General features: G+C 44.1%; 1 protein-coding gene across 1 annotated transcript in view; it reads right to left on the reverse strand.

The window, feature by feature from the left end:
* LOC311228361 (uncharacterized protein) overlaps positions 1-22,619 on the reverse strand; it is a gene marked incomplete at both ends in the record, with an annotated part of 79,162 nt that overhangs the window by 55,437 nt on the left and 1,106 nt on the right. Inside the window, 25 exons of the mRNA XM_084314271.1 lie at positions 7,002-7,946; positions 8,123-8,267; positions 8,517-8,823; positions 8,940-14,921; positions 15,109-15,482; positions 15,592-15,701; positions 15,817-15,980; positions 16,253-16,440; positions 16,505-16,706; positions 17,401-17,531; positions 17,874-18,053; positions 18,154-18,359; positions 18,479-18,646; positions 18,848-19,051; positions 19,143-19,322; positions 19,420-19,615; positions 19,769-19,980; positions 20,081-20,227; positions 20,317-20,431; positions 20,545-20,992; positions 21,131-21,216; positions 21,339-21,463; positions 21,624-21,776; positions 21,964-22,111; positions 22,265-22,410. Coding sequence (XP_084170397.1) covers positions 7,002-7,946; positions 8,123-8,267; positions 8,517-8,823; positions 8,940-14,921; positions 15,109-15,482; positions 15,592-15,701; positions 15,817-15,980; positions 16,253-16,440; positions 16,505-16,706; positions 17,401-17,531; positions 17,874-18,053; positions 18,154-18,359; positions 18,479-18,646; positions 18,848-19,051; positions 19,143-19,322; positions 19,420-19,615; positions 19,769-19,980; positions 20,081-20,227; positions 20,317-20,431; positions 20,545-20,992; positions 21,131-21,216; positions 21,339-21,463; positions 21,624-21,776; positions 21,964-22,111; positions 22,265-22,410 — 11,262 coding nt within the window. The remainder of the gene's footprint in view (positions 1-7,001; positions 7,947-8,122; positions 8,268-8,516; positions 8,824-8,939; positions 14,922-15,108; positions 15,483-15,591; positions 15,702-15,816; positions 15,981-16,252; positions 16,441-16,504; positions 16,707-17,400; positions 17,532-17,873; positions 18,054-18,153; positions 18,360-18,478; positions 18,647-18,847; positions 19,052-19,142; positions 19,323-19,419; positions 19,616-19,768; positions 19,981-20,080; positions 20,228-20,316; positions 20,432-20,544; positions 20,993-21,130; positions 21,217-21,338; positions 21,464-21,623; positions 21,777-21,963; positions 22,112-22,264; positions 22,411-22,619) is intronic.

A 22,619-nucleotide genomic window follows, 5' to 3' on the forward strand; every position in this document is an offset into this window, starting at 1 on the left:
GACAGCATGCATCAAGCCCCAGGTTGATTGATTGATTGATTGATTGATTGATTGATTGAAAACTTTATTAACAGATTGCAGAATGGGTACAAATTACAATACAGTACGGCTCAATACAAACAATTGTTAAGAGGATGCAGCAGACCAGAAAAATACTTTCGTCTTGTTTACATCATTTTCAATTCATCAAGACATTTATGACATACAGACATACAGATATACAATACTGTTTCATCAAGACATTTATGACACAAGACATATACAATATACAGTACTGTTTAAGAGAAAGAGATCTTAAAAGAAAAAAGAAAAAAATATACATTTGAAGGGGAAGAAACTGTACATTGGAGGGGGTTGGGGGGGGGTGGGGGGGGGGGGGGGGGGGGGGGGGGGGGGGGGGTTGGACATTTACCGGGGCCAGTTTCTAATTGCAGCCACTCCCGTAGGTGCTCTTTGAGAGCGGTTTTGAAGGAGGGTAGGGATTCACATTATTTTACGGCTGTGGGTAGGGCGTTCCACATTGTTGTGGCATAATTGCGAAACGTGTCTGTTTAGTCCCTTGTTTGAGCCAAATCTGGGTTGAACATGATTTGTGGAACTACCTCTGGTGTTGTTGTCGTGGAATTCACTGACCTTTGGGAAGTATTTCGACATGTACATGGGTATCTTTTTTATTTAATTTTTTTTACTTACATTTTTATTAACATTTATAGACATACAACACCAGTGGTTCTCAAACTTTTTACACCAAGTACCACCTGAGAACGTAGCTGGCTCTCCAAGTACCACCAATGGCCGACGTTAAAATACAGTCTATTCAGCTATGCACAGTTCACGCAGGAGGCAAATGTATTCCTAATACCATTATTTATTGTTAACTTTTGTCAGACACAGCCACAATGTACAAAGGGGTAGCACTAGAACTAGCAAACTCTTCCACACAACTCATACAATGCAAGGGGCATTGAGAATATAATAACTAACATTCTCACATAGCAAGTGAGAAAATTAAGAACAACTGTATTTCAGCAAATGTACTTAATTCTCTCTCTCTCTCTCTCTCTCTCTCTCTCTCTCTCTCTCTCTCTCTCTCTCTCTCTCTCTCTCTCTCTCTCTCTCTCTCACACACAGCAAGCAATTGTCCTTCATTCTCTCTCTCACACACACACACACACACACACACACACACACACACACACACACACACACACACACACACACACACACACACACACACACACACACACACACACACAGGGCCGGATTAACGACCGGGCCGTCCGGGCCGCGGCCTGTGGGCCTCTAGTGATGAGGGGCCTAAAAAAAGATTTTTTTTTTTTTTTTTTGAGGCCCCTCGTCACTAGAGGCCCCAACATTTTCTTTTAACTTTAATTTTAAATTTTTTTGAAGGCCCCTCGTCACTAGAGGCCTTTTGGAGGCCCCTCGTCACAAGAGGCCCCAAATTAGTATTATTATTATTATTATTATTTTAACTTTTATTTAAATTTTTTTTGGAGGCCCCTCGTCACTCGAGGCCTTTTGGAGGCCCCTCGTCACTAGAGGCCCCAAATTATTATTATTTTTTTTTTACTTTTATTAAAAAAAATTGGAGGCCCCTGGTCACTAGAGGCCCAAATATTTGTTTATTTTTTTTTTACTTTTATTTTAAAAGAATTTGGAGGCCCCTCGTCACTAGAGGCCCCACATTTTATTTTAATTTTTTTTCTTATTTTGGAGATCGATGTCATACTGTGACACTGAAATGAAAACATATTTCATCAACTAAAATATTTAGTCAACTAAAATATTTAGTCAACTAAAATATTTTATCAACTAAAATATACAGTATGTCACACCCTGCCGTCTGCAAGTGGCTAATCTTGAGTATTTTTTCTCCTCTTCATAAGAGTTTGAGGTTTTCCGTTTGAGGTAAAAACAGCAATAAAAAGTCAAAACTTTCATCTCCACATCCCAGCCCCGACGCCTGAATACTTTTACCAACGGATTTCCAGTTCCGCGTTCGCATTTTGCGCTCCGATTGGCCACTGACGTTTCTGGTAGCGCCAATCGTGTGACGCCTCTTTCTTTCACCGGTTAAGCTTAGGCACTCTTTCGAAGTTGGTTAAGGTTAGAGTTTGTCTTAGAGCAGGGCGATAGAACACCAGCCCTGATTCCATACTCTAACCTTAACCAACTTCGAAAGAGTCGCCTAAGAAACGTCAGTCAATATTTCGATTGTATTTTTTTCTTTTATACATACATACATACATACATACATACATACATACATACATACATACATACATACATACATACATACATACATACATACATACATACATACATACATACATACATACATACAGCCCCACCCCCACCTAATAGACAGTCCCCTCCCCACCGTATGTAATGTATATATTCTCTCCCCACCGTATGTATATTTCTCTCCCACCCACCCAACCCCTCCTAATGTACAGTCCCCTTCCCATCATATGTATATACTCTCTGTCAGGATCTATGGTTAACAGTACTGTATATTTGTATATGTCACAAATGTAACAGTACTATATACCTGTATGTCCCTATGCCATAAATGTCATGATGTCATATATTTTGTGCATGTCATACATGTCACTATGAATTGAAAATGGGGGACCCTGATGTAAACAAGACAAACCTCTTTCTCTGGTCTGCATCGCCTTAACAATTGTGTGTATTGAGCCGTACTGTATTATTTGTACCCATTCTGCAATCTGTTAAATACAATTTTCATTAATTCATTAATTCACAGACAGTAACCCAGGACAAAAACACATTTCAACCCCCTCCCTTCCCTAATTATAATTTAAATTGACATTCACGTCAAAGTAAGCTTACTATTCTAATATTATATTCTTGTCTCCAAAGTGTGTGCATGTTTTTTTTCTTCCTGAGGATGGCGCCATCCCCCCATCTAAACATGATGTGTTTCTTTTCTCTTCTTGATTGATTGATTGAAAACTTTATTAACAGATTGTAGAATGGGTACAGTACAGTACAGTACAGTACAGCTCAATAATTGTTAAGGGGATGCAGACCAGAGAAAGACTTTCGTCTTGTGTACATCAGGGTCCCCCATTGTCAATTCATCATAACATATATGACATACATGACATACAGATAGACAGTACTGCTACATCTATACATTTATGACATACCAGATTTGCAAATACAGTACTGTTTGTGATACGAAAAGAGTCCAGAAAAGAGAGTATATACATTTGACGTAGAAACTGTACATTGGAGGAGGTTGGGTAGGTGGGGTGGGGTTGGGGGGGTGGGGGGGACTGTACATTGGAGGTGGTTCGGTGGGTGGGAGGGGTGGGTGGGTGGGGGACACTGTACAACTGTACAAGCAAAACTGTACATTGGAATATTGACAAAACCATACTTGGTCATTTACTGTACATTGGACGGGGTTGTGTTAGGACATTTACAGGGGCCAGTTTCGAATTGCAGTCTCCCGTAGGTGTTCTTTGAGAGTGTTTTTTAAAGTGGGTAGTGATTCACATTCCTTTACAGCTTTGGGTAGGGCGTTCCACATTGATGTGGCATAATTGCGAAACGTGTTTAGTCCCTTGTTTGAGCCGAATCTGGGTTTAACATGATTTGTGGAGCTCCCTCTGGTGTTGTGATCGTGGTATTCACTGACCTTTGGGAAGTATTTTGACATGTACATGGGTACCTTGGTCGTGTAGTGTATCTTGTAGACCAGGCCCATTGCAAGGTGCTGTACTCTGTCGTCTACTCTAAGCCATCCTAGGTTGTCAAAGTGGGCAGGGGTGATCAACGTCCTTTTAGCTTGGCCCTCAGAGCCAGCCCACCACTTCTAAATATTCTATTTATTTTTTAAAGTGATATAAAAACGCCACTGTGCATGCGTGCACGTGTATGTGTGTGTGGGGGGGCCTCCACAAGAATCTGGCCCAGGGGCCTCTGAAGTCTTAATCTGGCCTTGCACACACACACACACACACACACACACACACACACACACACACACACACACACACACACACACACACACACACACACACACACACACAGCATGTCATTGACAACTTTATTTTTACCCTTTAAATTCCAGTGTTTGTGATGGGCATCACAAATTATTGAAAAGAAACAACAACAAAAAACACATATTCAATACATTTTCGAATTGTAACCCTTTAAATGCCAGTTTGTGTGATGGCATCACAAATTATTGTAAAAAAAACCCACAAAAAGTAACACAGATTTTGATGGATTTTTTGTAATGTCTGCATTACTCTCTGTCACATTGATCTCCTGGTTGTTCCCCACTTAGGTTATCTAACTATTGTGCCACCACAACTAGAAACACTGGCCTGGCCTGCTTCTAAGTTCAGTGGCCTGACTGCAAAAAAAAAAGAAAAAAATTAGTACCACAGTTTGAGAACCACTGACTTAGACAAATTGTTCGTGAACGTCCCATCACTAGTGTTCATTGGAAATCCCAGGTGTGAGTTTACTTATTCAAGCGTCAGAGTGTGTAGTCGAATTTTCTATAGTTTCAGTGATTAACCGTGTGGTTGTTTTACATCAGTATCAAGTGCTGAGACGGTGCTGGCCATCCATTCACTGAGGTGTGCCTAGTCTTCTGCGTATATCACATCATTACATATTTCTTATTCAGAAGTAGTCTATAGTACCTAGACATCAAATCTGGCCCACTTATTTAGTCAAATAAATACCCCTACATTGTTCAAAGACGAGAGTCTGTCTGCTTTCTAGACGCTGACATTTTAACTTTCAAACCATTAGTTTATATTCAAAACTTTAGCGTGCAGAGAGCAGATAGACTTTGAAATAGAAACATTTTCAACAACTTTGGGGGTGTGTTTGACAAATACATGGCCCAAATTATGTTTAGGTGTTAGAATATTTTTTATAAATGATTTGGGATCTTTAATCCATGCATTTGACTGGCTGTGGTACTATAGCAATGTAGCATTGTAGCTAGTGTAGTGTAGCATTACAGTTTATGTAAATATCAAACAATGCTTTCAGGGCAGTTATCAAGCAATGCTTTCAGGGCAGTTATCAAGCAATGCTTTCAGGGAAGTTATCAAACAATGCTTTCAGGGCAGTTATCAAGCAATGCTTTCAGGGAAGTTATCAAACAATGCTTTCAGGCCAGTTATCGTCAAACAATGCACTGTGAATTAAACATTTAGTTTATGGGGCATTAATGGGCGAAGTGAGTTCTGTTTGTGATGTCGTGCCACCTACTCTGATTTGGTGGTCTATTTGAAGACCTCCCCATTCAGACACAGTCTGTTTACATTTACATTTAGTAATTTAGCTGATGTTTTTATCCAAAGCAACTTACAAGTTCTGTACGACAAGTCATCAGGAAGGGCACAGCTGAGTAACAATGTTCATCAAAGTGTTGAGTGCTACAGTGTAGGTTAGTATTAGGACAAGCGCATGACAGTAAGGTTAGACTTTTATTTAATACATATTTTTTTCATTTCAGATAATGGTTGAAGAAGTGTGTCTTTAGTCAACGGCGAAAGATTGGACGGGTTTCGGCTGTCCTGACTGTGGTGGGAAGTTCGTTACACCATTGTGGTGTTTGCAAGTAAGGTTTTCACCCATAGCCACCCCCTCTACCTGCTTTGGTTCTACTCTGTATTGTATGCAACTACTCTAGTGTGCTGTACTCTGTAAACTACATCCCCTATGGGGGATTTGTTTGCAGTGCTCCCTGCTTTTACCCAATCAGCAGTTTGTTAAGACGATTACATCACAACTTGGGCAATGTACCATCAATACCCCTGGTTTCTTCGACTTGGGACACCTGACATGGGAGAGCGTTCAAGTGTTTTCTTCCTGGTGGGGAACTTGTCTGATCATTCCAAAACCATATGAATGCACAATAACACTAACGCCAGCAGGCAACATATTCTGCCATAAAAGTATAACTTATTTGAAACAAGGACACACAGTCGACAGTGGGGCGACAGTGGCTTGGGAGGTAGAGCAGTCATCTGGTAATCTGGAGGTTGCCGGTTTGATTCCCGCTCCTCCCGGGCAGTGTGTCAAAGTGTCCTTGAGCAAGACACTTAACCCCTAACTGCGCCCAATGGGCAGGTTGGCAGGCACCTTGCATGGTTGCCTCCGCCATCGGTGTGTGAATGTGCGAGTGAATGGGTAAAAATGTGAGGAACAAATTGTAAAGCGCTTTGGATAAAAGCGCTATATAAATGCACCATTTACCATTTACACAGTCTCATAGATGTGAAGCTAACTCCTTATACAACGTGTGATGCCTGTGAGCTGCCACCAGGGGCACTAGTGAGCTAGTGATATAGCCAGTTTTACTATCATGCTTGATTATTACAATATTTACACAATGTAATTTGCATACCCTTATTATCATCATTGACAACATGTTTCAACCATTGTCTCAAGCTGTTCGTTTTCTGTGATCTCACTATTAAAAATGTTTCCCCTTCAAACATACTTATATATAATACAACAAGTAATTACCTATTTTATCGAAAGTATTTGTAATATGATACCAACCCTGTATGATATAGCTTGGGTGCATCATACATTTTCAAGTATAGATTTCAAATTCAAATTCATTTCTAAATTTAAATTAAATTCCCATTTAATGATAAACATTTGGACAAAAACGGATCAGTCATACACAATGCAATATAGTAAATGGTCTTTATTTCACACACTTATTGCATCTTATACGATACAGAAAGGTAGAGAAGAGGAACAATTTCAGCACTGATGATGATGATATTTTACACAGGTTGTTACATTCACTGTTGCATATTAATAGAACGTTTCTTTTTAAATACAGCTGAATGTCCCACGTTCTTCTGAGATGGTAGTGTTTCTTAGATTACAGTTTCAGTCCTTTAGGCTTAGTGGCTGAGATAGAAGGGAAGGTCGATCTCAAGCCTTCCATCCTCAATCTTCACGTAAGCTTGGAAATCAGCAGGAGCCTGCTGCATAAAACCAGAGACGGCGTTTCTGATGGTATTCACCACTTGTTCGACAACCTCCGCGATGTACTGCAGGGTGCCGTTCACATGTTCCATGTCCACAACACTGTTGACTTGGTCCACAACGTCCTTGGCCAGGCCGACGAGGTTGGAATAAGCAGCATTGATGTAGATAGCAACGGCATCAAGGATGTCAGACTTCAGGCTATTGTCAACGAACACCTGAGCTTTGTCAACAATGGCCTTCTGGGTCTCACCAAGCTTCTGCAGGATCATGTCCAGGGTCTCCAGGCGCCTAATAAGATCCACAATTTGGCTAAGGGTGCTCCTCACTGCATTACGAAACTCATCTATCATCTGGGCTCCAGACATGACCTGACCAATGGGCATAGTGACCTGAATAGTGCTGACCACATCAACCATGGCATTGAAGATATTCTCAGCATTAAGAAGGATCAAATTGAAAGCCTTTTCGAGCAGAGAAGCAAAGCTGTTGGTCAGATTCTTGAAGACCTCTGGGATAGTAGTCATCTCTTCAGAGCCGGGCAGCTTGAAGTGGGTCTCCCTCATGAATTTGATGGCAGCATCCAGCATGACCTGGACGGTCTTCTGATACTGGACGACGACGTTCCTGAACAGGATGGACAGCTGGCTCAGTTCAGCAGCATGGTTGTTGGCAGTGGTGTACGCCTCCTCGAGGAGGTTGATGATGGCAGTCTTGAACCCAGCTACGAATGTGAAGAACTCGTACTTCTCACCAAAGTTGGTCAGTGAGGAGGTGATGGCGGGGAGTCTTTCCTTGAGTCCATTGATCATGATTTCAGGGGCTTCCAAGTTGAAGGCAACCTTCAGATCGATCTTAGCACCCTCGCTGGCAGCGGCTCTAACGGTGAGAATGTCGACGTCCTCTTCAGGAGCCGACTAGAGAAGAAAAGAAAGGAGAGATCAGTGAACTTTCATTGGCTTTCTCTCGTATAATGTATACCCATTTCAAAATGATTTGATAATTAAAAAAAAAAAAATTCACAGGCAGAATAGCAATATAAGATACTCACAGCATAACGACCATAAAGTCTGGCATTAATCTGGGATGGTACCCTGCCCTGGAGCTGAAGACCCACGAAACCAGTTGATGGGGTGGAGATGGAAGCACTGACACCATCTCTGCGGGCAGTGTAGCGGAAGTTCACATCAGTGAAGGTGGGGCTGGTGATGTCCACATTCAGTGTGAGGCGGGAGTCACTGAAAGAAAATTATTTTTGTCACTTTTCTGTGGTAAAAGACATTGAAGGTAATTTTAGCTTATTGTAATGGATTAAATGTTCAGGTCATTGGAATGTTTACCTTCCTTCTTCTTGGCGTTTCTTCCTGAAATAGGCAAATTACAGAAAAAAATTTGTCAATGTATGATCCGAGTAAGGAATTCTATGAGGTAAAATAGTCAAATCCCTAAATGTATAGCATGAAATGAACACTGAATAAAACAGTTACCTCAGGGATCCCTCAACAGCCAGGCTCTCATCCACATCAATTTCCACGACCTTGGTCTCATCAACAGCCTCAACAGCCTCAACAGCCTCAGCAGCCTCAACAGCCTCAACAGCCTCAACAGCCTCAACAGCCTCAACAGCCTCAACAGCATCAACAGCCTCAACAGCCTCAACAGCCTCCTTGGAGGTGGAGCGCCAGCCATCAACATTGAGAACATGTTGCATATCCATGGTCAAGTCAGCATGGGTCAAGACAGCCTTGCCAGTCAGGCTTAAACCACCATTTTCCAAGCTTGCGGCGATGGCAGCTGTTGAAACACAAAGATTGCTTTGGTAAATAATTCAAAATAAAACAAAAGAGATGTATTTAAGTAAAAGGCAATGGTATGTATTTTTTACAAGAGAAGAATGTATTTCAACTCACAGTCCAGATCATAATCCAAGAGGACAATGGCGGAAGTGGCAGATGACTTGAATGCGACCTTGAAGACAGGGGCATCACCCTCGACCTCAGCTGCCAGGCTTGTGGTGTACACTGGGCTGACAATCTTTGCAGTGGCAGAGATCCTCTGCTTGGGGGCAGTCAGCTCAACAACTGTCTTCTCGAAGATGGTGAGGTCACCCAGGCTGCTTGGCTGAGAGATGTCAATCTCAACATCAGCAGTCAAGGAAGAAGTTGGTGCAAGGTCAATGGTAACTTGAGCAACATGCTTTCCATTGGTGGTCAAGGTAAAGATGTTTGCCTCGTTGTTGCTGGCAATCTTCAGCACTGCATACACACGGCTCAGGGATGCCTCAACAGCCAGGTTCTCATCCACATCAATTTCCACGACCTTGGTCTCCTCATGGTTGAGTTTGGCATTAGCAATCACCTTGGAGGTGGAGCGCAGGCCATCAGCATTGATGTACAGGTTAGCCTCATTTTCCATGGCTCCCAAAACTGCAAACTCCTCAAGCACTTTGCCATCGATGTTAGCCTTTGTGGTTGTGTCTATGGAAATATGCTCAACAGTTACCTCTGCCTTCAGGCTGTGATCTGCCTCTGCCTTTCCACCAGTATTAATAAGGGGCACGTTGAAATCACCCTTAAGCTTCAAGGTGGAGGCAGCGTTTACTTTGTTGTCAGTTTCTCCAACTACAAGATTCTGGTTGGCTTCCAGGTTGAGGATGGGCAGGGCAATCTTTGCAACAGTAGCCACAGAGATGGCAGCCTCCAAATTGTCAGTGTTCAGACTGAAGGTGCTGTCATGGGTACCCTCAATGTGAGGATTCTCCAGGGACAGGGAGTTGGCCAATTTGATTCCTCTCTTGGTTGTCAGGCTAGTTGTGCCATCAAGCTTGGCCTGCAGGCTCTCAAACACAGAGACTGTGGTTGCACCCAGACGGAACACAATATCATCTTCATTGTACAGCCCAGCGTTGACATTCAGATTGATCATGGCAGACTTTAGAGACAGCTCTGTGATCAGATTACCAAGAGAGGGAATCTGGACCAGACCCATCACATCAACAAGGGGTGCAAAATGGCTCTTCTGGTAAACAATCTTGGCATCAACATCAAGAGTCTGCTCAGTGGTTACCAGGATGTTCTTCAGTCCAGCATGATCAAACAGGCTCAGATCACTGATGGATGGGGTGCGCAACTTGATAAAAGGTATATCAAATTCAGGGATGCTGATGGTGCTTTTTAGGAAGTCAAGATTAGCCTCACCGTCTACAGCAGCAAAGATGCCAGCCTCATTCTCATTGTTGTCAATAGTGAGGTTGTAGAAGATTTTGTAGTGGCCAAGACGAGCCAGAGCCAGAGTGTTAATCTGTTGGGCTGCAGGTGTTATGGTGGCTGCGTAATCATTCTGCAGATCAATCTTGGTGGTCAGAGCCTCATTGAAGGTGACAACGGTATTTCCCTTGTTCTGGAAGTCAATGACAAACTCAACGGGACGGACAACAACTTTGATTGTATTGGAAAGGACTCCACTGACTAGACCAACCAGCTGTGTGTCATGGTTTGCCTTTAGCTCAAGCTTCATATCATAAAGGTTGAGATTTCCGGATACCAGAAGGAGGCTGTTCTTGACAACTGGGCCCTCTGCCTCAGAGCGGGCATCAAACTTGAAATAGCTGGGGATGACAGAATCAGCATTCACGGTTTGTTTCAGCTTCAGAAGGGCAGTGTCTGTATCACTAGTGAAGGTCAGCTTGGCAGTTGTGGGTTGGATTGTGAACAGCAGGTCACTCTTATGGGTGCCTTCATTAGAGTTGAAATTGGAAGTACCCTCATTTCCAACAGTAAGAGTGATGGTGGTTCCCTCCTGGCGAGCAACAGCCTTTGAGGTCACAGCAGTCTCACTGGTCAAGCCAATGAGGGGGATGCTAAGCACATGGTCATAAGTGGTGTCAATTGTTCCAGACAGGCCTCCTTCAGTCGTGAAGAATGCGTTGTTGACTAGATTAGCATTGTAAGCTGTAGTGGTGGCTTTCACAGTGGTCTTAGCTGAAGCCTGGGCTGAGAGGCCATGGAGAGTCACAGATGCCTGGTGTTCCACTGCAAGAAGAATGTGTGTGTACTTCAGGGTCTCTGCAACAATCACACGATGTGTCTCAGGGGCAGCGATGCGAGCAGTGGATTCCAGGTTGTAGCTCAGGAACTCAAAGCTAGGAGATGTAGCCTGGGAGGTCAAGAAAGCTGCCAGCTGACGAGTATTCTCCTCATCAACAGAGCTCTTCAGCTCTGCGGTGTTCGTGAGAGTGTAGATAGGAGAGGTGATTTTGAACTCACCATACAGTTTACCAAATCCTACAATCGTGAGCTCAGTGGGGATTGTGGGTAGCTTGAAGTCAGGGATCTGGAGTGTCGCAACAAGCTTCTCTACAGGCACATGAGGGAAAGCAGGGAAGGAGATCTCTGGAAGAGTTATCTCAGGGATGGCAATCTCAGGCAGGGCAGGAAGGTAGTTCATGGTCAGATCTCCAAAGAAAGCATCCACATCAATCACATGGATCTCAATGTTGACAATGAAATCAATGAGTGCAATGATTTTCTGCTTAATGTCATCAAATGAGATGGCAGTGGCTGGCACAGTGTGGAAGCCAAGGATGGTGAACTCAGGGAGGTCCAGCTGTGTTGGGATTTCAAACTCGTGAAGCTTGTCCAGGCTGAGCTTTATGGAGGGCACAACCAGGTCAGTTAGAGGGAAGGTGAAGGATGGGATTTCCAGCTCAGCTGTCTTCAGTCCAGTGGTAATTCCCTCAACAATCTGCTTAACCTCACTGACAATCTGTTGTTCTGCAACCAGCTTATTAATGACCTCAATCACATTGATGAGTATGTCGGTGACGATGGCCAGACTCTTGGTGTAGTATTCACTCACCACATGTAGGACAGCGGTAATCTCAGCATTGACATCAATCTCACTGATCTTCTGCTTCAGGCTCTCAGAGATTGCTGTCAGGTCATTAAGCAGGACGTGGTCAATGACGTCCTTCACATATTTTATCAAGTCTGTAACCTTGATTTCCCTCAGGTGCTCCAAAGAGCCGATGACAGAGGATAGAACAAAATTTACAAACTCTCTTGTGGCCTCAAGTTTCTGGGGGATTTCAAGTGCCTTGATCAATGCATTTACCTGAGCGGTATACACAGAAATAAACTCATTTACCTCATCAGCAAAGGCATTGTAGTCAAATGACTCAAGCTTCTGTACAATGGTGTCAATATACAAATTCAGTTGTTCAATCACAGCATTAATTTCAGCGGCCTTGAGGTAGTTGAGGGATTCTTCCAGGACTTGTATAACCTTGGCAGGAATGTCAATGGCCTTCAGGCTGTTGGCTACAACCTGGATGGTTTCATCAATTTTGAATTGCTTGATGAGCTCCAAAGCCTTCTCCAAGATGACCTCAACCTTATGGTCAAGCTCTAACTTGACAATCAGCTCCCTCAGCTTGGCATGGACGGCGTTGATGTTTCCAAGGATGTCGAAACGCTGGAGCAGTTCTTTGAGAGTTTCAATTGCTGTGCCAATGATGTTTGTGGGAATTTGTGCAATCAGCCCCTCAATATGGGCATCCAGGTTGAGGGATGAAATGAAGGCCTTCAGGTCTTCAGCTAACTTTGTAATATCAAAGCTCTCAATGACATTCTTCAGTGTGCTCACGGCTGTCTCCAGACTAGCTTTGACACCAAACTGGGTATCAATATCAGACAAGAAGGACAGGCTACTCTCACTTAGTTTCTGGAGGTCAATCTGCTTGATTATCTCCTCAATGGCATCAATCACAGTAGCAATTATAGCTTTGATATCATACTCTTCAAGGAAGGCATTCAACTCCTGGTTGACTCTCTGGATCACATTATCAGCCAGGGTACCACTTGCAATAATTTCCTTGGTAGCAGAAACAATGATCTCCACACGGGATGCAATTCCAGTCAGCAATTTCTCAACAGCAGCCTTCAGGTTCAGCAGAGAGGCCTCCAGGCCATCAATGGTAAGGACATATTCCTGGGTGAAAGCAATTAGGCCCTCTTTGAGCTGAACTGCTTTGCCCTCAAGGTTCAGTTCAGTAACAAAGTCACTCAAAAGCTGAGGGAGAGCCTCCATCTTAGCTTTAATGTCCTCATTGTTGATGTAATTTTGCAGTGCCTCTACCATGCTCACAACAATGATCTTGACATCTTCCAGAATAGCTGGGAAGGCCTCCAGGAAAGGTAGCTGAATAATGTGGCTCTCTGTGCTCTTATCGTACTTCAGGAAGCTAGCAACGGCAAACTCCTGGTTTTCACTGGAATCTGTGTTGAGGAAGCTAGTGAGGAGGGTGCTGGACACCTCTAGTCCAAGCCTCTCTGCATTGTTGTAGGCATTCACCTCCTGGCTCAGGGCATTGTTGTTCACCTTAGATTTCAATATCAGTGTGGCCCTCTGTTCCTGAGGAGTCAGCAGTGCATCCAACTTGTGGTCAATAGTGGTCTCCAGGGAGATGCCATTGTCCAGCTGCTGGCTCACTGAGGCTCTGTGTTCCTGAGAGGCTGCGATAGCCAGTGGCTGTACCCTGAGGAGCAGCTTGCCATAGAGCTGAGCAGTCTGCTTTCCATACATCGTTACATCACCATCAGCATTGAAGATGGCATCGAGGTTGAAGTCGAAGGGAATGATGCTGGCACGGATGGTGTGGTCAATGCGCAGAGGCTGGGAGTTGAAGCGGACATCATTGGTGATCCTAGCAGCAAGACCAACAACTTCAAGTTCAGTGTTTTGGCTCAGGTGAGTTCCAAGGAGTTTTCCAATGGTGCTGCACTTGGCATCGGCACTCAGGTCAGCATAGTTGATCTCATAAGTGTGTTTGATCTCCTCTTCACCATAGAGAGCTTTCAGGGTTCCAGTCAGGTCCACCTTGTAGAGCTCTGCCTTCAGCTGAGCCTCATTGATGAAGTCGGCTGCCAGAACCTTCAGGTTGTTATTCACATTTGCAGAAGCAGTGTAGGGCTTCAGGTCAATGGTGATGTCATGTGTGTAAGAGGCATACTCACTGACAACAGCTTCAGCCTTAGAGTTGAAGTCAAGGCTAGAGAGAGTGATGGTCAGAGTGTTGCCATTATCAACCTTGATGTCACTCAGAGCAGCCTTGTTGTTAATGGTCAGAGTAGCATGAGAGGCATCAAGTCCAGCGCTGAAGGTGTTTTCCAGGGTCAGGGGGCTCTGGAGGGTGGTTGTTCCACTGGTGGCCAAACCATCCTTGTTCATGGTCAGAGTAGCTTTGTGAGTAGCTTCATTCTCAAGGATCTTTACATTGGCATCAGAGTTCAAAGCCAGGCCATTGACATCAAGGGTGGCAGTAAGCAGAGAGTAGACACGGTTTTCAGTATGGTCAGCACTGGTCTCCATCTTGATGTTGACTGCGCCAGCGCCAGCGGAGGCCTCAGCCTGGTTGTGGATCTTCATGCCGAGGGCAAGGGCATTGCTGTCACTTTTCAGGGTCAGCGTGTTTTCCTTGAAGGAGAGCTCAGCAGCATTTGTCAGGACATCTTCGAAAGCATTGGTGTTTGACACAACTATCAGCTCACCATTAACAAGTGTTGCTGCAATGGTGTTCTGAGCCCGAAGAAGGGTGGTGTCAATCTTCAGAGAAGAATCAACCTTTGCCTCTGGCCTGGATGGGAAGATGGAAATAGCCTGTGTGGAAATGGCATTGCCATAGATGGGTCCAGCTTTGACTGATCCTTCAAGGTTGCTCTCAGCAGAGATTTCTTCAGTATTGAAGCCAACCAGTCCAGTGTGCTCCAGATTGATATCCAGGCCAAGAGGACTTCTTGCTTCAATCTTGCTGCTGGACTTCAAACTGATCTTGTCTGTGATGGTTCCAACTTCCTCGATGCTGACACTGGCTTCAAGGAGCTTGTGGACCACAGCTGTTTTGATGAGGGCCGTAAGAGAATCCTCAGAAGGAGAGCCAACAAGCAGTCCAGATCCTATTTGAAAGAGGGACAATGTTGTATTGATGAATTTGAAACAATTAATATAAAAAAGAAGGGGAAAAAAGCATATACATAGCATATTATCTTGAATGATTTCAACAACATGGAAGTGCAATTGTACCTTCAATCTTGAGGGACAGGAGGTCCACTGGGGAGCTTCCCTCCACCTCAAACTTGGCTGAGTAGCTTGGTGTATCGGCAGCATCCTTGCCAGCAGATACAGAGGCCTCCAATTCGTACAGGTTGGTGCTTGCTTTGGCTGAAACCTCAGTCTTTCCAAAGAGGGGCACAGGCAAAGAGATGGTCTTAGGGATAAAAAGCTCTGGCAGGAGAATTTCAATGGAGGCGATCTCCAGGGCAAACTGGGGCAGAGACAGGGATGGGGTGGTCAGGGCAGCTGGGAAGTTCAGTTCCGCTGTTGACTTTCCTCCAAGGGGCAGAGGGATGGCGATAAGGAGGCGCTCATTGTTGAAATAGTAAGCAGCCTTGGCCTCACTGTCAAAATATAATGATACAACAATAAGAAATACCACTCATGGTAATTGGATATCAGGTAGAAAGAAATATTCAGCAATTGTTCCCACTTTTCCAATTCATAACTTACGTATTGAAGAAAAGTTTCTCTGGCAGAGTAATATCGGGCATGGCAGGAATTCTCACATTCTGAATGTATGGGATGTCAGCAACATATTTCTCCAAATAGGTGTTGGCACCCTATTATAGAAAAGAAAAAGCTTGTATAAATATAAAACATAAAAAAGTTATGTAGGCCAAGATAATCAATGTATAATATTTATGAATATATTTAGACAAATGTGTATAATATTACCTCCACAGACAGGGTGAGGAAGTTACGGAGCTTAATTTCGGTCTGTCCAACATGCAGGTCAAGAACCTCGTTGATAATCTTCTCAACTACCTCAGCATTGGGAAGAAGATTCTGGATCTGAGAGTTGATTTCAGACTTGATCTCAGCCTCGATCTTGGTGTCATCTAAAAGAAGAAAAGAAAGTTCCATTCAGCATCACAGCCAAAACGTGCAAATAAGTCACAAACACAAACGTCTTTGGTGTAAGCCGAACTAGTGAAAATGTCCCGACTGACGGGTGCACTATAAATACCAATTGAGTTTACAATTACACAATTACTGCCCTAATAAAAGGGAATTTGCTGTTCAATGGAGCAATGGCGCACCATTAGAGAGGGTTGTAACATCTAGTCCACCAGCCTACCCTGAACAGTATAATATTTACTGTATATCTTACCATATTTCAAATCAATCTTCTGCACTGAGGTGGTCTCTGGGAGCTTGATGTCACTCTCGAGCACAAATTCCAGTTCCTCACCACGCTTCAGATTAGCCGTGAGAGTGACTTCACTTGCGATCATGGGGACGGCGAGCTTGGCCTGCAGCATAGCAGCATTCAAAGCATCCAGCCTGCGAAGAGGGACTCTATGAGTCAACAGGCATAAAACAAAACAATGAAGAGAATATAGTTTTCTATAATTCAACTTACTTGGCACGGCCGACCAGGGTGAGCTCAGGGATGTTCCTGTTGATGATTTCAAGGGTGATGGAGTGAATTCCTTCGTCCTTGGTGCCATCGGCAACATGGAGCCTGATTCCAGCCTCCAGATCGACATCAGGGATCTCAATGTCAGCGGTGAGGACGTGCTTCCTCCTGTTGTACTTCACGGTTGCTGTGGCCTCACCAGAACCTGTTGTTGATTCAGATGCTTTAAGTTGGTTGCATCACATGCAGTAAGTTTTCCACTTTGGTAAACATCTTTTCTTTTGAGCAATGCATGAACCCCTAGTATAAATTCATGAACACTTAGGTGCCGCAGATATCCATTGTGGCATCAATTACGTTCATTAAAGTATTTTTGCCTTTTTGATATTATCAGTAATGAAAGAATGAAAGAGGGGAAAAAACCTGATTGTGACTATGCCCAGGGCAGCTAATGTCAGAGGTTGACTATTTATGAACTCATCTGGGGGAAAATGTTCTACCACAAATATAGCTTTACAGTCACAGTCCTTTCTATGACTTAAAAATGGCAGAAAAATCCAATATGGCGGACGTCATAGGTCCTCATGGCAAATTTGTTGTCCATGAGGAGCCACGTCCCTGGATATAATTTTGGATCAGGTTCAGGAGTTACACTCATTTGAATAATGAAATTGACCTGCAGGTGGTGCCAGAGGAAAGGTCATAGGGCCACCAGAAGCAATATCATAAGCAATCGTCCTCTACTAGGCACAGAAAATGTGAAAAGATTGATTCGGATTAAAGCTATTTAAGTTTTCACGCTCACGCAAAGGATCTTCCATGGCGGCAGTCGGGGGGGGGGGGGGGGGGGGGAGATCCATACTATCACAGACACAGTCATTCGGGGATATGATAATTACCTTCAGCCTTCACAACCAACTTCACAGCGTCAACCTCCTCGATGGCATCCTCTCCCTCCATAAGGAGTGCGTAGGCGATGGTGGCAGTATACTCGGTAACCTCACCAGTAGGATGGAGCTCCACAGCAAGCCTATTGAGGTTGTCAATATTAAAATAATTACTTAGCTGTTTGTTACCTTATGATTAATTCATTTTAAGAACATAACTTGTTGAATTAAATGTTATCGTTACATATTGTACATTTAGCTGACGCTTTTTATCCAAACCATCTTATGAGTTCTGTACAACAAGTCAGCAGGAAGGGTAAGTAACATTGTTTGTCAAACAGTGGCGAACTAGAGAGCTACAAACTTGAGTGCATATTAGCATAGCAGGTAATATTATAGGCAAGGTAGATTCCTTAGTGCAAGAGTGCATACTTGTAAAAGACAGTAGAAAGGTTAGTATACAGTATGTATTGTCTTGCACTTACTTGCTGTCTCCGGTGAAGGGGAAGTAGGGAGTTTCATGATTGTAGGCATCAGTGTACTGCAGGGCAGTGCAATACTTCATTCCAGCGAAGAAGGCAGTGCACTCGTGGACATCAACCTTATCCTCCACAACAGGGGGAATAGTCTTCACCTCTGCACCAGTCAATGCCTTGAAGGAGTTCCTATAATCGGGACAGAAGAAAGTAAACATTATTGTAATCTCATTCTACATGGGTTTGTATTTCAGCAAATATTTGTATGGAAGATCTGTCCATTGCTTACGTGATGCTGATGAGCTTGATGGGGTTGGTGGGAGCAGGGACGGTCAGCTTGACCTCGCCACTTCCGATGGAGATCTTGGCACTCAGTCCGCTCTCGTGGAACAGGTTGGTGTGCATCTCCAGTCCAGAGTTGATGTATTCGGGGATGTGGGAGCCGATATGGGTCACAAAATGAATGCCAACAGAGGGCATGAAGCTAACCTCGCTCTGTGTGGAGAAGATCAGGGAAAGGATGAGTCATACAACTGACAGATATACTGTATGTGATGGTTCTGCTAGACAAAAGTTGATGAACTGGTTATATGAAAATAAAAAGAATAGTTTACCAGGTCACGTGCGATGTTAAGTCCACCCTTGATACCAGGGGTGATGGCACCATGCAGGGCAAACTTCAGAGGCACACCAGTGGCAGTGGGCAAGTAGAATTCATTGTCCATGAAGATGTAGTGAGCGAAGATTTCGTTGTCAGTGTTGGTCACCGCTCCTTTCACCAGCTGTTTCAAATATTGTTAAAGTAGACGTTAAAATGTTGAATCCATGCGGTAATGAAAAAGATAATTCACAAATATACAATATGTATTCATTGAAAAGGTAAGTGTGAGACACTTTCAGCTGGCTAACAGTGAACAACATACAGTATGTATGGGAAATGATTTAATAAAGGGAAATAATACAATTTAATTCATTGAACTTACATCGATAGGGAGCATCTTGAGCATGCTGTCAATGATGAAGAAAGTAGAGTAGGCCATCGCCTCCAAGTCTTTGGTCTTGAGGTATCCCAGTTCATTTCCCAGGAGTCTCAGGTAAACCATGGCCTCAGGGGTCTCCTGGGCCTCCAGCTCACTCACCAGTTTATTGAGGTTGCGTCCGATTTCCCTCATGATGCTCTGGGTGGTCTAAGGACATTAATTACATTATGGTTATATGGTAACATTCTGGCATTTGACAGATGACTCTTGATACAGATACAACAGGCATTTTAAGTACCTCTCTCTTCTTCCTGTCAGCCCTCAGAGCAGGCAGCAGGTTCTTCAGGACTGCGTTGATCTCAATAGGCATATGGTCAGAGACAAAGTACATGGTCTTCAGGGTGGTGTCTGGGAAGAATCCGTTCTCTCCGAACAGGGCTTCAATGGTTGGCTCAAGTCCTGTGCCTTCCATGCCAATCTTGAAATTGAAGAATATGTTTTAGTGTCATTTTGGAAACAATTAGTCCTTTACGTCATCAGTATTGCATCTTGAAAGAAAGCAATGTTCAATTTACCTCCAGCATGTCGGCGTCAACACCGAAGGCCTTCAGCGTCATTTCCAGCATGACCTCTTTGGGCAGGTGACTGGCACCCTCAAATATTATGTTGCTTTCAATAGATCCAAGCTTGTAGTTGCGGGAGAATTTGCTTGGATCCATGACAGTTCCAACCTCATTACCCTGCAGGGCCTCAAGAATCTTCTCTCTCAGCCTGTTAGAAAGACAACAAATTAAGTGATTAAAGTACTGGCGGTGAGCATGAAGCCTAATTAAGAAGCTTTGTAGAAGCAAAGGCCTGCCATTTGTATTTTTTTTGTGATCAAATATTGGCCTGCCATTTGTCATACTGAGTTGTTTCACTTACGCTGCGGTCTCAGGCTCCGTTGAGGACAAGATGTTGGTCAGATGGGAGATGACAAAGCTCTTGGCCTGTTGGTCCTCCTCAATGGGCAGGGCAGCAGCCAGCTGGGCCAGTTCACTTGGCTGGGGGTCCTTCATCAGCACCAGGTAGGCAGCAACACGCTTCTGCAGGGGGCTAGCACTGTCCAGAAGGACCTGTATGAGCACCTCTCTGCCCTGTGATAGGAAATCACATGCGTCATTAAGAATAAATGGATCAAAGAAAATTATTCTCAATCTCAATGATTAAAGGATTACAATCTTTAGTTTGACTTGCCTCATCGGGGACAGGGGTCAGCCTGAAGGCCTGGATGGCAGCCTGCTGGACAGCTGGGGAAGCGGCAGCCTGGTTCACACACTCGATGACAGCGGTCCTCAGGGCAGGGCTGGCAGCTCCCATGGCTGCAGCCATGTTTCCAATAACCTAAAACCAGAGAGAAAATTATGTTTTTGATCTTTAAATTTGTTTTTTCAAAAAAGAAAATAAACCAATGAAGACAGGCAGTCACTCACCCTCAGGGTCATGAAAGTATGGTCATTGTCACCAGTGCAGTCACCCAGCTGGGAGCCCATGAACTGAGCAACATCATGGATCTCAGGGACTAGTTTGCCCTCAGCCTTGTAGAATCTAGTAAGGAATATGATACAAATATTAGGAATCTAGTATTTTGTGCGGTACTTACAGTATTTGACACTTTACATTCCTTTGTAAAAGAATGCAAATTGGTCTTGTTCACTCACCTCTTGACAACATTGCTCAGGGCATACAGGATGGTCTTGCTTGGCTTGTACTGAGCCATCTCTAGCATGTCGTGGATCAGAAGGGCGGAGGGGTTGGACACCAGTCCCAAACCGAACACGGTGGCATCGACCTGAACCGCGGAGGTGTCGTAGGTCCTGAGGATCTGCATGATGACACTGCTGCACTCAGGAGTGCCGCATTGGGCCAGGACTTGGTAGGTCAGGGAGGAGGAGATCTCAAGAGCCTCGGGAAGGGCAGGGCTCAGGATCTCAAGCTTCATTCCACGGACCATGGTGACGAGCTTTTGGAAGAGGTGGGCCCTCAACTCACCCTGAGTTGCAGGCAGTGTGGCCAATTCCCTCAGGAGGGCCAGACCAGCATCCTTATCCTGGATAACGTTCTTGTCCTCAGCAGCCTCCATGTGCAGACCCTTGAGGTTGGCCTCAACTGAAAAAACAAGACACAATTTCAATGATACAAGGGTTTAAAATAGTTTATTAAACCCTTTGACAGAGAGTCATTGTTTACAGTTGTATGCAAGTATGAATGGGACACAGCCACCCAAATAGAAAATGTGATTCATACCGATTTCAAAGTCTGTCCCGTCGTAGGCAGCAACCGCCAGCAGAGTCAGAGACTGTTTGCCGACGTTGGTCACTCCATTTTCTCCCCTGTGGCCAGACATGATATGTTTGAGACATACAGTATTGTACATCACACATGTATTATGTCCTTAAAGGTATTTAATGGAACATGGATGATTTGCAGAGAGCAGTATAAGTATTTGCCTTACTTGTGAGAGAAGGGTACCAGGATGTGGTTCTCAGTGCAGGCACCAGAGGTCATGTGCTTGTTGTCATTGTCAAACTTGTAGTTGCAGGTCTGGGAGCTCCTGACCAGCTGGGCAAGAGGGTAGTGCTGCAGGTGGACAAATATTCATGGTATTGTACAGGATCTTTTTAGAATTATTATTGCAGAACCGCCTTAAACATGTTTTCTTTGGGGTTTTGTTTTAGGATGTTAGCTTGGAATACATTAGAAAATCAACCTAAGAATCCCTTTAGTTTGGATGTCTTACCAAGCCAGAGATGAGTGCCAGGGGGCTGGCGTGTTGTTTGATGGGGACAAACCCGTCACATTTGGACAGATCCCTGTTGAGGGTGACGTCAGTAGCGATGTCCTCTCTTGCGTTGACAGAGTACTGGGTCTTGCACATGCCATGGATGGTGGGCTGTAAGGTGTGCAAACAGAAGAAATACTACATGAACTCACATGTCAGGTTATATATTACCTTATTATTATGGGCAAACAGCTGTAACTTTGGAGTTGCCCTCACATGCTTCACTCTGAAAATCTTCACATTTTAAAGTTACAATTTTTTAGAGTGTTTCTTTTTGGGGCTGCTTTGAGTACAGTACCATGTTCTTGTTCTTCTCTTCCTCCAGCAGAGGCACAGCCAGGGCGGAGATGATACCTCTCTTGATGTTCAGGATGGTGATGGTCTCACCCTCCTCAGGGTACAGCTTGATGTCATACGCACCATCAATCGTAACCTTCAGAGGATATCTAAAGAAAGCAATGGGAGACATAATTATGGTAATTATGGTTCTATCCTAAAAAGGTTTATTCGTGATTATAAAGTTGCATTCCTGAGACCGCTTTAAATCAAAATAATCTCACATCAGATTGATTACAACAATTCTGAAAGAGCAAACTCACTTCTCCATTTCAGCAGCAAAGGCATCAGAGCTGGGTGCAAGACCGAACACAGGGTGGCCCTCTGCGTCCATGTCCACCACCTCACTCAGGCTACAGCCAGTGGTGCGTACGATGTAGGCGCAGGTCTGAGGCACTTCGATCTCGACCTGTGAGGAGATTTTGATTGATTGATTGATTGATTTTATTTGACATAATAAAATACAATACACATGTGCATACAGTATAAAAATACATCAGGATAGCGCAAGAAAGTCCTTAGACTTATTTCCATTGCGGTGCCGAGATAAGGCAGGCAGAGCAAAAAGAGGGACATGCTCAGTATGCTACTCCTCCTACTTGACAAAATGCACATCAC

Source organism: Notolepis coatsorum (assembly GCF_963971535.1).
Source record: "Notolepis coatsorum genome assembly, chromosome: 5".
NCBI lineage: Eukaryota > Metazoa > Chordata > Actinopteri > Aulopiformes > Paralepididae > Notolepis > Notolepis coatsorum.